This window comes from Vipera ursinii (genome assembly GCF_947247035.1).
Source record: "Vipera ursinii genome assembly, chromosome: 2".
Lineage (NCBI taxonomy): Eukaryota > Metazoa > Chordata > Lepidosauria > Squamata > Viperidae > Vipera > Vipera ursinii.
The window spans coordinates 24,030,052-24,043,687 of NC_139513.1; the positions used below are offsets into that span (position 1 = coordinate 24,030,052).

The following is a 13,636-nucleotide window of genomic DNA, read 5'->3' on the forward strand; positions in this document are numbered from 1 at the left end:
TACACTGAAGAAACTTCCAAGACTAGAGCGTGGGGTGGGCTGCTCTTCTGTCTATCTAGTGGTCACATACAGTGTGTATTTATTTATTAAATTACATATGGCTGCCCATCTCACCAGAAGTGAACCAGCATTATACAGCAAAAATATATATGAAACAATTAGCATGTCAAAAACAGTCATATTAAAACTTAAAAGAAAAAAAAATCATAAAACACACAAAAGACTAGATCAGTAAAGATGCCAGCTTTATCCCAAAAATTAAGATCACCAAATTCTCTGAAATTCTTCAAGTAGCACGTTGAACTTTTGGAAAGTATATTCCTTGACTTTCTCTGTCCTGAACGTCGTCTTGCTAGTTTCTTCCATCCAAAGCAGGGGATTCATTCCTGGACTACGGCCACTTGCCTACCCGGAAATGGAACAATCCCAAAGGAGATGTCACTTCCCACTCTTTGCTCCTATTGATCGGGTTCCTGCTGTGTTCTCCTCAGAGGCAACATGGCTGCACGGATTGGAACTTGGGACTGTTGCCTTTCCCATTTTGGAGGCCTTTCGTGGCTCCTGTGCTGGATTGGGGATCTGGCCTAAAAATGGAAAACAAGGAGAAGGTTTTGTTGTGATTCAGGGTCAGCCTGTGGGTTCGGCAGTTGGGTCGGACGACTCAGAGGAGGAGGAGGGGGGTGTTGAAGAGCTTGCTGATGAGAGCCCTCAGCCAGGCCCCTCCCACCTGGTCACGACGGAGACCCAGCTGTGTGAGCCTGACAGCGTGGATGAAGATGACCCACAGCTGGCCCTGTTCAAGGACACCCGACGCAGGAGGCAGTCAATCAGGAGTAAACAGAGGAAGGCAATGGGGCACCTTGGAAGGAGGCAGAGAGAAGCCACGCCCTGAACTGTATAAAAGGGGAATGCGTGGGAGGGCTGGTTGGCTGAAGGCAACCGCTTGAAAAGCTCCTGTTTCTTGGTTCGTGTCTTGTTTGTTTTTGTATCAATAAATTTGGCAGGCTTAATTCCAGCCTCTTGCCTTCTTGTAAAAGGGGTTGTCCCTGCCTTTTCTGCAGGACCGGTAGCAGGCTGGTACAGAACAGGTTTCAAGAAAAGTCTGTGGATGCCAGTTGCTAAATGGCTACTTGCCCTTCTCTTGCCCTAATTCTATGCAAATTGTCCCTTCTCTTTTCCTGTTGTAATTCTTCTCCTTCCTCTCAGTTTCAGCTCAAGCCTTTTCCCCGGCGAACCTAGAACAAGGAACCAGAGAGACTTGGATGCATCTAGGGCTTGTTTACAGCAAAATTATGTTCTTTTGACAGGACTTTATGGATACTACGGAATGGCTGAATTTACGCAGACTGGAAATATTAAACGGTCATGTAGGAATGTGAGTTCTGCTTCCTCATCTCACTTTCTTTTCTGTGGCTTAACCTCTCCCACCTGGAAGCACCAACAATTAGTTTCACTAAGGTCAATCTTCTCAGATTTTATTTTGATCAACCTGGAATGTTATTCTTTGCTTCCCTATTCAACAAAGCTGAACATAAGGAGTATTCAGGATTCAAAACCAAACTATCCCCCCTCCCACGCTCTCCCCACTCTCTCTCTCTCTCTTTAGTGGGGAGGGAGGGAGGGGAAATGAAACAGATGGAAGAAAGAAGAAAGGGTGAGAGGGAAGGAGGACGGATGGAAGAAAAAATGTTCAGTCCAATTTATCTCCCTTCAGTTCATGGACGAGGTTCTCTGCTCCATTCTGACACGACCTCTAGAGTTTCGAACATTCTACGCTCATCTCATTTACACCTTTCTTGGCCATTTTCCTAATAGTCCAGTTTCACGATCCTCTAATTCTCTCTTACAAATAAATGTCAGCGCTCTCCTTAAGTAACACCAGCTGCCTGCAATTAGTGCAGGTTTGCATCCCACCAGGCTCAAGGTTGACTCAGCCTTCCATCCTTCCGAGGTAGGTAAAATGAGGACCCAGATTGTTGGGGGCAATTAAGCTGACTTTGTAATAATGCCGCTAATAAGCAGGCACATACATAGAATGAAGGCTATTGCTAAGCACATTGATTTGTGCTTAGATTGTAAGCCGCTCTGAGTCTTCAGAGAAGGGTGGGATATAAATGGGATTTAAAAAAAATGTTCATAATTAGCCTCGCAGTCGTCCCAGCTATCTTGCTTTTATTGTTGTTATTGTCTTTCAAGCCAACAGTGATTGCCTGGACCAGTTTTCTTGGCAACATTTTTGCCTGGTACTTTCTTCCCGAGGCTCAGAGAGGGAGGGAGAGGGAAGATCTGGCCCAAAGTCATCCAGGTGGTTTCCCTGCCTAAAGGGAGACTAGATACCCCCCATTAAGGATTACAGGTAGTTCTCCAACTTACAACAGTTCACTGAGTGACCGTTCAAACTTCCAATGGCACTGAAAAATGTGACTTATGACCGTTTTTCACAGTTACCACCTTTGCATCATCCCCAGGATCATGTGATCAAAATTCAGAGGCTTGGCAACTGATTCATATTTATGACCGTTGCTGTGTCCCAGGGTCACGCGGTCCCCTTTTTGCGACCTTCTGAGAAGCAAAGTCAATGGGGAAGCCAGATTCACTTAACCACCATGTTACTAACTTACCAGCTGCAGGGATTCACTTAGCAGCGGTGGCAAGAAAGGTCGTAAAAAGGGGCAAAACTCACCTAACAAATGTCTCACTTAACAACAGAAATTTTGGGTCCATTGTGGTCGTAAGTCGAGGACTACCTGTACTGTATACTAAACTGGCTCTCTTTTCTCCATTTCTGCCCTTCGGCAAATTACATTCAGTATAGTTAGTAAACGCAGTCAACAGAGAACGGTGTAATCTTATTCAATAGAAGGAATGGGCCACTTAAGATCAAGCTGCATCTCCTCCCTACACTTATTTTCTGAATTCCTTTCACACATTTTTGTGTGAGTCACTGTTGACTCTTTGCGACCAGACAAGACCTTGCAGTTCTCTTGGCAAAGTTTCTCAGAAGTAGTTTCTTCTGGCTTTCTTCTTCTTCCTAGGCCTGAGTGAGTTCTATGTCAGTTTTTTCAGTGCTTTTGTAACTTTGAACAGTTGCTAAATGAATAGTTGTAGGTCAAGAATTACCTATATAGTTAATAGATGTGTGCTGTTAATTTTGCCTTTGAATTCCCCATCTTGTTTTTCAGATCTTCTTCTAATATACTTGTACCTCGGAGCAACTTGCTGGTTCTGCTCATTAAATGATGGTTATTACATATAATTAAGGTTGCTGAGGCTTTGTGCCTAAGGCCAGACTAGAGATCACAGTTTCCTGCTTTCATGTGCCAACAACAAAATAATAATAAATGTCCTAAAATTTTGCATCGAGAGAGGAACAAACACTCTAATGTTCCTCCAAACCTAGGATAAATTTTGAAGCCTCCCCTCTGTCAACTTTGCCTCAGCAGCCTGCTCACCACGACCCTTGCTGTTACAGTTACGAATAAGATGATGCGTTCAGCTCTGAGGTAACTGAGGTTGCTCAAGATGGAGTACCTCGGAGCAACTTGCTGGTTCTGCTCATTAAATGATGGTTATTACATATAATTAAGGTTGCTCAGGCTTTGTGCCTAAGGCCAGACTAGAGATCACAGTTTCCTGCTTTCATGTGCCAACAACAAAATAATAATAAATGTCCTAAAATTTTGCATCGAGAGAGGAACAAACACTCTAATGTTCCTCCAAACCTAGGATAAATTTTGAAAAGCCTCCCCTCTGTCAACTTTGCCTCAGCAGCCTGCTCACCACGACCCTTGCTGTTACAGTTACGAATAAGATGATGCGTTCAGCTCTGAGGTAACTGAGGTTGCTCAAGATGGAGTACCTCGGAGCAACTTGCTGGTTCTGCTCATTAAATGATGGTTATTACATATAATTAAGGTTGCTCAGGCTTTGTGCCTAAGGCCAGACTAGAGATCACAGTTTCCTGCTTTCATGTGCCTTAACCATGATACCAAACTGACACTTTCTTCCAAGCCTAGTTGTTGAAAATCAGCAACAACAAAATAATAATAAATGTCCTAAAATAAATTTTGCATCGAGAGAGGAACAAACACTCTAATGTTCCTCCAAAGCTAGGATAAATTTTGAAAAGCCTCCCCTCTGTCAACTTTGCCTCAGCAGCCTGCTCACCACGACCCTTGCTGTTACAGTTACGAATAAGATGATGCGTTGAGCCCTTAGGTAACTGAGGTTGCTCAAGATGGACCTTCAGGCACGAAGCAAGCGTGGCTTTCTCCTCCGTTCGCAGAAGCTCTTCTCTGTCAGAGCCTCCTCTGCATCCGTTTACCTTTGGGGCCCACAGCGGCTGGCGTCTGATTCTCCAGCAATGACTCAGGCTGCTCCGACCACAACTTGTAGCCAGGATTACTGAGGAAACGCTTGCTCAAGCCACAGTTCAGGCACTGCACAACAGTCCACCGCTGATGACGGCGCTCTGTTTGGAAACATGAAAGAACGAATCACCGGGCATACAGAAGAACAGAAGACTTGCCCTCCCTCCACACTACTCCCCAAACTTAAACATAAAGGTAGACCTTGACTTACAGCCATTCGTTTAGTGACTGTTCAACGTTACAAAGGCACTGAAAAAAAAGTGTCTTAGGAGTGTTTTTCACATTATTACCATTGCAGCATCCCCAGGGTCACATGATCAAAATCTGGATGCTTGGCAACTGGCATGTATTTATGACGGCAACAGCATCCTGGGGGTCACGTGATCACCTTGTGCCGCCTTCTGACAAGCAAAGTCAACGGGGGAAAGCCAGATTCACTTAACAACCAGGTTACTAACTTAACAAACTGCGGGGATTCAATTAACTACTGCGGCGAGAAAGGTTATTAAAATGGGGGGAAACTCACAACTGTCTTGCTTAGCAAAAGAAATTTTGGGCTCAATTGTGGTCATATGTCAAGGACTACCTGTAACCGTATCACTAGCTCTCCTCAGCAACTTCATTTTATGGATTGCACATCGAAAAGACCGTATGGTATGGTCCAGAATAGGCATTTGCTATCCCAGGGGTAGGCACCCTTGGCTCTTTTATGACCTGTTGACTTTTTTATGACCAGCATGGCTGGTTCAGGAATTCTGGTTATTGAAGTCCACAAGTCATAAAAGAACCAAGGTTGCCAACCCCTGTTATCCGCAGTCCACAGGCCCCATGGAGTCCTGGATAACTGGTAATGTGACCCCGCAAGATTGTAAACACTTAACATTATATGTAATTTATATACATTAACTATATTATATAATTTATATGCAGCCCAAGACAATCCCTCTTCACTCAGTGAGGCTCAGACAAGCCGAAAGGCTGGATGCACATGGCTTAGAAACAATGCAAATAATTTGTTGCAGGTAGCATGTATGAGGATGTAAAAAGGAGAAAGCTAAGAAAACAAAAAGGCTGGTTTTGAAGACATGCAAAAATTGGGAGGGTTTTCCAGCCTTTTGCAGCAATATCAGTTGAAATGTGAAGCCACCAATGGCTTTGTGGCCACTGGGTGAAAAGAGAGAAATCAAATTGGGAAATGCAGGTCATCCCCACCCCCAGCTAAGGAGAGCCTCAAGACAATGTAACAATGGAAGTGGAGTCAACCTGTGCAGAAAAGCCAAAAGGAACTATTCTTTGGGTAGCCCAGGAGTTCCCTTTTGGGGATCCAAGGAACATTGTCATACACTGGGAGTTAAGGGGACAAAGCTAATATAAATATATAATATAAAGGTGGTGACCCTTTGAGAGCTGTATGCAATGAAATTTCATTTTAATGTATGCCGATTAGTGTACTTTCAAAGTGACAATAACGTTATTCTATTCTATTCTATTCTATTCTATTCTATTCTATTCTATTCTATTCTATTCTATTCTATTCTATAACATGTACTTTCAATGTCACATGATTATTTGCAATGTAATTCACTTTATAAGCTGCAGGATAATATATTGTGAGTAGTACAATAATTTGTGAATGAAGATATGTTCTTCGCTATATGTTGTAACCAGTGCTTTTTTTGTAAAAGAAAAAGGTGCCGGAACTCACACATGTCATACAACCTGCCTTGCCTACCCTACAAGGTTCCATCCAAAAAAGGTGCCGGAACTCCGTTCTGAGTGTTCTATGACAAAAAAAGCCCTGGTTGTAACATTTTTCAATTTTTCATTCCCATCCCCAGAGAGCCATGGATATGGCCTTTAAAAGATATTCAGAAGCTTTTACTACATCCTTGTTTGCTTGGGAGATCAACTCTTTCTCGTAATATCTACACTGTCAAGTTCAACCGGGCAAGGCTGGCATGCTCTGGGTGCCTTCCATTAAACGATCTCACATATTGGGATCCCACCAGTGCACTTCTGGGATGTCTGCCATTTGGGATGAGGTCCTCCCCCCACCCCCACCCCGCAAGATCTGGATGTTGTTCAGGAGAGCCATGAAGATGTGGCTTTTAACCCAGGTCTTTGGTGAGAGTGATATCTGTTGCTTCATTTCATCTGGTCTGTCATCCTTGCCATCTTTTATCTTTCACTGATTTTATTGTAATTCCCTCCTTCCTTCCATCCAGAGTCATTGGGAGTCAGATAGCACACCGGCTTAATATATTGTTGTTATGACTGGTCGCACAACCAACCAGATGTTTAGACTGGATTTGTCTACCTATCAGGGCCTCCTCAAGGACTTGAGAGAGACACTATTATTAGCCTTCTTTAAGTCCTGGGAAAGGAAATAGGTTCAGAAAGAGGCTCAGACTGGCTCCCCCTTGACTCAGCGGGACAAAGGACGGAAAGGAGGAGGAACACAAACTTGCAAAAATCTGCTTGTCATGGTTCCGACAGATGAGACCAGAAGAAATAAGAATTCCGAGGCAATTGCTTTCCTCAAAGAACACATCCAATGGCTACGTAGTATTGGCACTAACAAAAGGTGAAACCAACACTGAAAGTTCCCATCCCCACCAAGGTTGCAAAGTAACCTTTTTCTTTCCACCCCGAACCAACTCAGTGATGCCCTCGACGTGATGTCCCGTTGCCTGGAGGCAGTTCGGGTCTGGATGGGGAGAAACAGGCTCCGACTCAATCCTGCCAAGACTGAGTGGCTGTGCATACCGGCATCTCGGGAGAACCAGTTTTGTCCATCGTTAACTATGGGGGGTGAGGTGTTACATCGCCTTGATAGGGCTTGCAACTTGGGCATCCTCCTGGATTCACGGCTCAGTTTAGAAGACCACATAGGAGCCGTGACCAGGGGGGCTTTTGCCCAGGTTCGCCTGGTGCGCCAGTTGCGACCCTATCTGGACCGAGATGCCCTACGCACAGTCACTCATGCGCTCGTGACCTCCCGTTTAGACTACTGCAACGCTCTCTACATGGGGCTGCCCTTGAGGACCACTCGGAGGCTTCAACTGGTGCAGAATGCGGCCGCGCGAGTTGTGATGGGGGCTTCCCGATACTCCCATGTAACACCTCTGCTCCGCGAGCTGCATTGGCTTCCGGTTGCCCTTCGGGTGAGATTCAAGGTGCTGGTGATGACCTATAAAGCCCTTAATGGCTTGGGTCCGGGTTATCCGAGGGAACACCTGCTGCCGGCATCAAGCTCCCTTCGTCCCGTGCGCTCCCACAGGGAGGGCCTTCTCAGGATACCGCCGGTTAAGGAATGCCGGCAGGTTATTCCCAGGGGAAGAGCGTTCTCTGTGGGCGCGCCTGCCCTTTGGAATGATTTACCTGTGGAACTCCGGACCGCCCCCGATCTGCGTTCATTTCGCCGGGACCTGAAAACCTGGCTTTTCGATCTATCAGGCCTGGACTGAAGGGGTTTTAGCTTTTTAAATATTGTTTTAATTGTTGGGCTTAATTAATTTAATTCATTTTAATTTTATATTATCTTTTATATTGTATTTTATGCTGCCCTGTAAACCGCCCTGAGTCCTTTGGGAATAGGGCGGTATAGAAATCTAATTAAATAAATAAATAAATAAATAGATAAAACGTTGAACTCCCCACCCCTGCAGTATGTCATAAATCACAATCCCCAATTAACTACTTTGGCGGGCTTTCTAAAGGAAGTTTTAGCCTGCCAAAACTTAGGTAACTTGACCTTGGTTCCCACAGAACAGTTATTGTTATGTCTAAACTAAGAGAATGCATCTCTCCCCCACCCCCCACCCCCATCACTGTGGCAAGCAAAAACGAAGTGAAGGTGACTGCAGCCAAATTTGTTTGAAGGTTGACACTGTTACTGTCAGAATCCATTTATATCATATTCATAAATGGAATGTTTCAAACATATCCCATGGATTCTGCCATCTCCCGAATAGAAGAGGTTAGATGTGTATTGAACCGGCAATAGGCATTTCAAAGGAAAGGAGAAGCATTTTGAACTGGGGAAACAAAAGGGGGGGGGCTAGCATCTGGTTTTTGTCACGGAAGACAGCAATAAACAAAAGGGTCCTAACTTCCTTTTTCCCACGAGATGGATGATACGAGAGGAAGGATGGGGGACTGATCAAATGGGGATTAAGGGGGGTTAAACCGGGAACTCTTTATAAGGGTTTACTTTGTGGAAAATATAAGTCCTGTCTCGCCTCCTACAACCAAGCATGTCATAGTAAAGATTCCTTTTGGACTAAGATTTGGCTCCAAGAGTTTTGTCTTCCTAAGACGTGGTTTGGGGTGGGTCCTGACAGTTACTATTATCTGTCTCAACAAAATTTAGTTCTTGTCTTCCTGTGGAATCATTTTTCTGATCTGATCTACCTCTCAGGGCTGACAGTAAAGGATTTTTAAAATCGCTTGATCATCTGCAAAAACTTTGATGATAATCTAGCGGTTTGCAATGGGAAGCACCAGGGGCTCAGCAGAGCTGAGGTTGCTTTTGAAGACAGCACACATATTTTAGAGATTGATTTCACAAAATACGTTTACCTTCAGGATTGAAATTAACCCATTTGTTTCGATTCGCACAACCTACTAAACTGGTATTTCACAATACTAAGCCAGACAGCCAACCCAACCCCGACACTTCCCAATTCTCAAGTTTATTCAGTTGGGCACTACTTAACCTGTTTAAGTGACCTGTTAAGAATTTTGTGTGAACACAGCTATCTCCTTACTACTCTTCCTGACAATTCTGTATGTTTTATGTAGCTGTACAAAAAGAATCAATCTTAAACCTCTTCTATTTGCTTCTGAAGGATGGATCATGTAAAGCCCACTGTGGGCTTTCAACTCTTTGGAGGAAGAGGCACTAGTAAAACAGTGTGTATACTGACAGGCCATGAAAACTCCAGATGTTTGTCTCTGTTGTGCAGATGCCAACCTGTTCTGTATGAAAAATGGTGCCAGTCAGAATAGATCTAAGGATGGGATGGAGAAGAGAGACCGCCCAAGGCTCAGTGTCATCTACATATAATCTCCCAAAGAAGCTCAAAGTAAGCCACATCTATAGATGTCTCTCTTCTCCATCTCAACCCTAGCAGGGGCAGGGGTGTCAATCATATCAGATTCTAGAGCAGACATGTCAAACTTGCAACGTCAAGTCACGTGATGTCACGCAATGTATCAGGACAGTTTTGCCATTACCGGCAATGGGGTGGGTGTGGCTTCCAGATGACACATCTGGCCTGCGGACCGGCAGTTTAACACCCCTGTTCTAGAGCAAGAATAATACCAAGGATCATCCAGAAGCCCTGCAAAATAGGAGGAAAAGAATGCAATACTGACTTCGTTGGCGAACAGTTGAGCTGATTCCAGGAACAAGAAGAGAGAAGCAGGATTTGCAGATGGTCCTTTTCACAGAAGGATCCCTGCACACAAAATCAGGTAATCAATTAATTTGCAGCACTCAATTACCCTTGTTAACTGAGGACTATCTATATTACTTATAACCACACACTGACAAGGGTGTTCATATCGAACTAAGCTATAATGTGGTTTTGGTTAGGGAAGAATCTAGTTTTGCTTTAATGGGATATGTGAGCTTCTTTGTGGCTCAGTGCAAAATGTGAAGCTAGCCAAATGTAACATTTTGGTTAGCAAAGTTGTGCTATAATGAGAGGTATGAACAGAATCACTGAGTTCATAGCCAAAGTGAGACAGCAACCATAAACCACCCAACTCTTCTAAATCATTGTTTGCCAACCTCATCCATTTTAAGAGGTATGGACTTCAGTTCTCGGTATCCTAGCATGCAGGCTGGGGAATTCTGGGAGTTGAAGTCCAAATACCCTAAAGTTGCCAGATTGGGAAATACTGATCTAATTCTATCTGGTCAATTTCAGTTTTGACCCCTAATGTAAGATTTAGAAAACAGTAAAAGAAGAGAGTCAAAAGAAGAGGAATTGAGAAAGGGCTAATTGGGAAAAAGAAATGTGACTTCTATATTGGAGCAGTTAAGAGCAAAAACTGTATCATATGCCAAAAGTTGACTGAAATCTCAAGGCAGCCATGAACAGTAAAGCTAATATTTTTTTCTTGCAAATTTTTTTTTATTGAAAAGTTTTATCATACATTTTATCTTTAACAATCCCCCCTACCCCTCCCCTATCCCTCCCTCCTTACCCCTCCCCCCCTCCCCACCCCCCCGACTTCCCAGAGCTAAGTACAAGGTATAAAAAACAAAAAAAAGAATCATAAACAACCATATGCTAATAACCATAAACTCTAAAATCTATCACTCTCTAGCTCATATTGGATAACTACAAACACTATTAATATAAAATATATTAAAAAAAACAAAAAACAAAAAAAAGAAAGGAAGACTTATTCAAATGCTACATGAAACTTCTTAGTCCCATATTTGTTCTGGATATACTCAATCCATTCCTCTTAACAGTTTAATAGCCTCCTTAGACTTCACATCCTCTGGATTCAAAATCAAAGCCTTTTCTTTTTCCTTTATTTCATTCTCCAATTCTTTCCTCCTAGCTTCCACAGCACATCTATGTTTATTGTTCATATATATCAACACCCCTCTCATATAGGCCTTGCTAGCATCCCAAACCATGTCCATAGAGGTGCCCTTATTCATATTAATTTCAAAAAAAATCCTTCCTTCTTAATCCTTGAAAAAAAGTCATTAGTCAACAAAATAAAATCGATCCTGGAAAAAGATTGATATCTGTCAGAAAAAAAAGTATAATCCTTTTCATGCGAATGTCTTTCACGCCAAATATCTCGCAGTTCCAAGTCATCCTTCATTTCAAAAAAGGATTTAGGCAGTCTAGCATGACTTGGGACGCGCTTAAAAGCTCCAACCTTGTCCATCTGTACATCCAAAACACCATTCCAATCCCCCATAAAAATAAAAGATTTATAATCCAACTGGGTAAGCTTTATATGAAATAAACTAAAAAAATCAGCTTGTTGTTGATTAGGAGCATATAATCCAACTAAAAGCATCTTTTTACCTTCTAGCAGCAACTCTAAATAAACCACCACATCTCTAGGTAGCTTTCTCTGTCTAGCAATCCATGAATTCACACGAAACACTTTATCCATGCCTCCCTTTATTTCAGATGCTGGCTGAGTCAATACTACTTCCAGAGCCTCAGAAATCAGCTGCTTTAAGTCTTCCTTAATATTCTCTTTTAAACCTCTGATTCTAACAGCATACTGCATCTGGTAATATTGAGCAAGACTCAGTTCTCTGTCCATTTTGTCTCTTAAATCTTCATTCTCCAGTACTTTTGCTTCTAATATGGCATTCTTTTGAGTCAAATCTTCCACTTTTTCATCCAAATCTTCCACACATTCAGCCACTCTATACACTGAAGACAAAATGTCTACCTTCATCACTCTGAACTTCTCTTCCATCCTCTCTTCTATTCTCTCCTCCAATTTCTCCAATTTCTCCTCCATCTTTGCAAATTTATCACCCATTGTTTCCAGAATTACCTGGGCATATTTTTCAAGAGCATCTTGTAAATCCTTCGGTGTCAATACATCAGAAGGAAGCAACGCTTGCAATGATGACTGTTGCACCGGAGAAGTTCCAGCACTCCGAAGAGTTTTTGGGGGAGATTTAGCCGCCATCTTTACTTTCACTTACTACGCACTTTCACTTTTAAATTTATAAAGTCCATTAAGCTAGAAAGCAGCAATAAAAGTCCTCTTCACCTTTTCCTCCTGTACCGCTCTGCCTGCTCCTTTTATTCCATGGTCTTTCCTTCTGGCAGGGGTGGTCGCAAACGCCTGGCTCCGCTCCAGAAATCACGGAGCAGAGACGCTGACCAGCTGGGAGCGACCCAGGCTACGGGGGAGTTCGATCCTTCAGCCGCCCAAGCTTTAAGCTCAGGCGGCCCCGGAGAACTCAACCCCTACCTGGGGCCTCACCCCCTCCTCTTCTCCCGAGGAGGGGGCTTCGAATCCACCCGAACAGCTGATCGGCGCTGTTTCAGGTGGAAACAACACAGCTGAGCCGCGGGCAGCCCGAAAGGGCTGTCTCCGGCGCCGCGCCGCCACCGGAAGTTCCGCAAATTATGAAGTACAGACAAACCTCATGAACTCCAATCTCCCTCTTAAATATGGATGCATTGTTAATAATTACAAAGTGCTCCCCATAAAGAATTTAAGAATAAATAAAGCATTAATAAGGCATGTCAGATTATAAGTAGATTTTTAAGGAAAAAAATGGGCAACAAGGAGAAAAACAGGTTCAAAAATGGGAAGAAAAACACTCCATTTTTTGCTGGATTGGAAACAATATCTTACCTGAGAAATTAAAGGTTTTATACCCTACTTGTAATCACCTCCCACAAAAGATGGGTACTCATGTATTCAGGATGGACAGTGAATAATATGTATATGTTACTTATATGTAAGGGTGTAGGTCTGTACATATGCTGTATATAGTATGTTTTAAATGTGTGTTATGTATGTGTACACTTTGAGATGAAGCAACTAATTTTCATTTTTAATGTGCACCATTGTGCCCACAGGAAAAAAAATGACAATAAAGGTTATCTACTCACTGTCTCAAGACAAGCCGTCGGCTGATGTTGTTTTGGGTTTGACAATAGAAACGAGCCAACTCTTGGTTATCTGGGTTTTGGGAAAGCACACAATGCGCTGCCTGTGTAAGAAAGAGAAATATCCTTACTGACTCCCAGAGATATCTACTGTAGGCTAAAGGCAACCTACTACACACTCTGGTTGCCTCATAACAAAGGGATCTTACGGAGAATCATCCTGATCCTATTAAGGTTTTGGTTTTAAAACATGTAAAGAATCTTAGCACATTTTAAAAGCTACCTCAATTTTTTGGGGTCAGAGCTCGAGTAGCATAATATGATCACTAAAGTAAGGAGGTGTTTTATTTTACTACAGGACATTTAGTGGCCAGATCCTGAAAGAACATGTTTTTAAGAAGGTCTTTGTTGACTGTTACTAGTTGGGCATGAGGCTCATTCTTGGTGATTCCCACTTTGGGGAGGCTGACATTATTTCCCCATTATGACTTTTGTATTGTGGGCAATCTCCCTTGAAAGTCAAAAGAACCCCGTAATTCAGGGATCCCCAACCCCCGGCCTCGTGTGGAACCATTAGGAACCAGACCCTGAAAACGGTGAGTGAGTGAGGCACGCATACAGCTGCATTTGCCGAAGGGGCGG

General features: G+C 43.2%; 1 protein-coding gene across 7 annotated transcripts in view; it reads right to left on the reverse strand.

The window, feature by feature from the left end:
- Positions 1 to 232: 232 nt before the first annotated feature.
- Positions 233 to 13,636, reverse strand: part of RPP21 (ribonuclease P subunit p21) — a 34,609-nt gene continuing 21,205 nt past the window's right edge. For all 7 annotated transcript variants that reach the window (XM_083356014.1, XM_083356012.1, XM_083356013.1 and 4 more), the window contains 4 exons: positions 12,998 to 13,098; positions 9,750 to 9,832; positions 4,325 to 4,471; positions 233 to 584 (listed from right to left, as the gene is read on the reverse strand). In XM_083356014.1, coding sequence (XP_083212140.1) covers positions 439 to 584; positions 4,325 to 4,471; positions 9,750 to 9,832; positions 12,998 to 13,098 — 477 coding nt within the window. In that variant the 3' untranslated portion in view covers positions 233 to 438. The remainder of the gene's footprint in view (positions 585 to 4,324; positions 4,472 to 9,749; positions 9,833 to 12,997; positions 13,099 to 13,636) is intronic.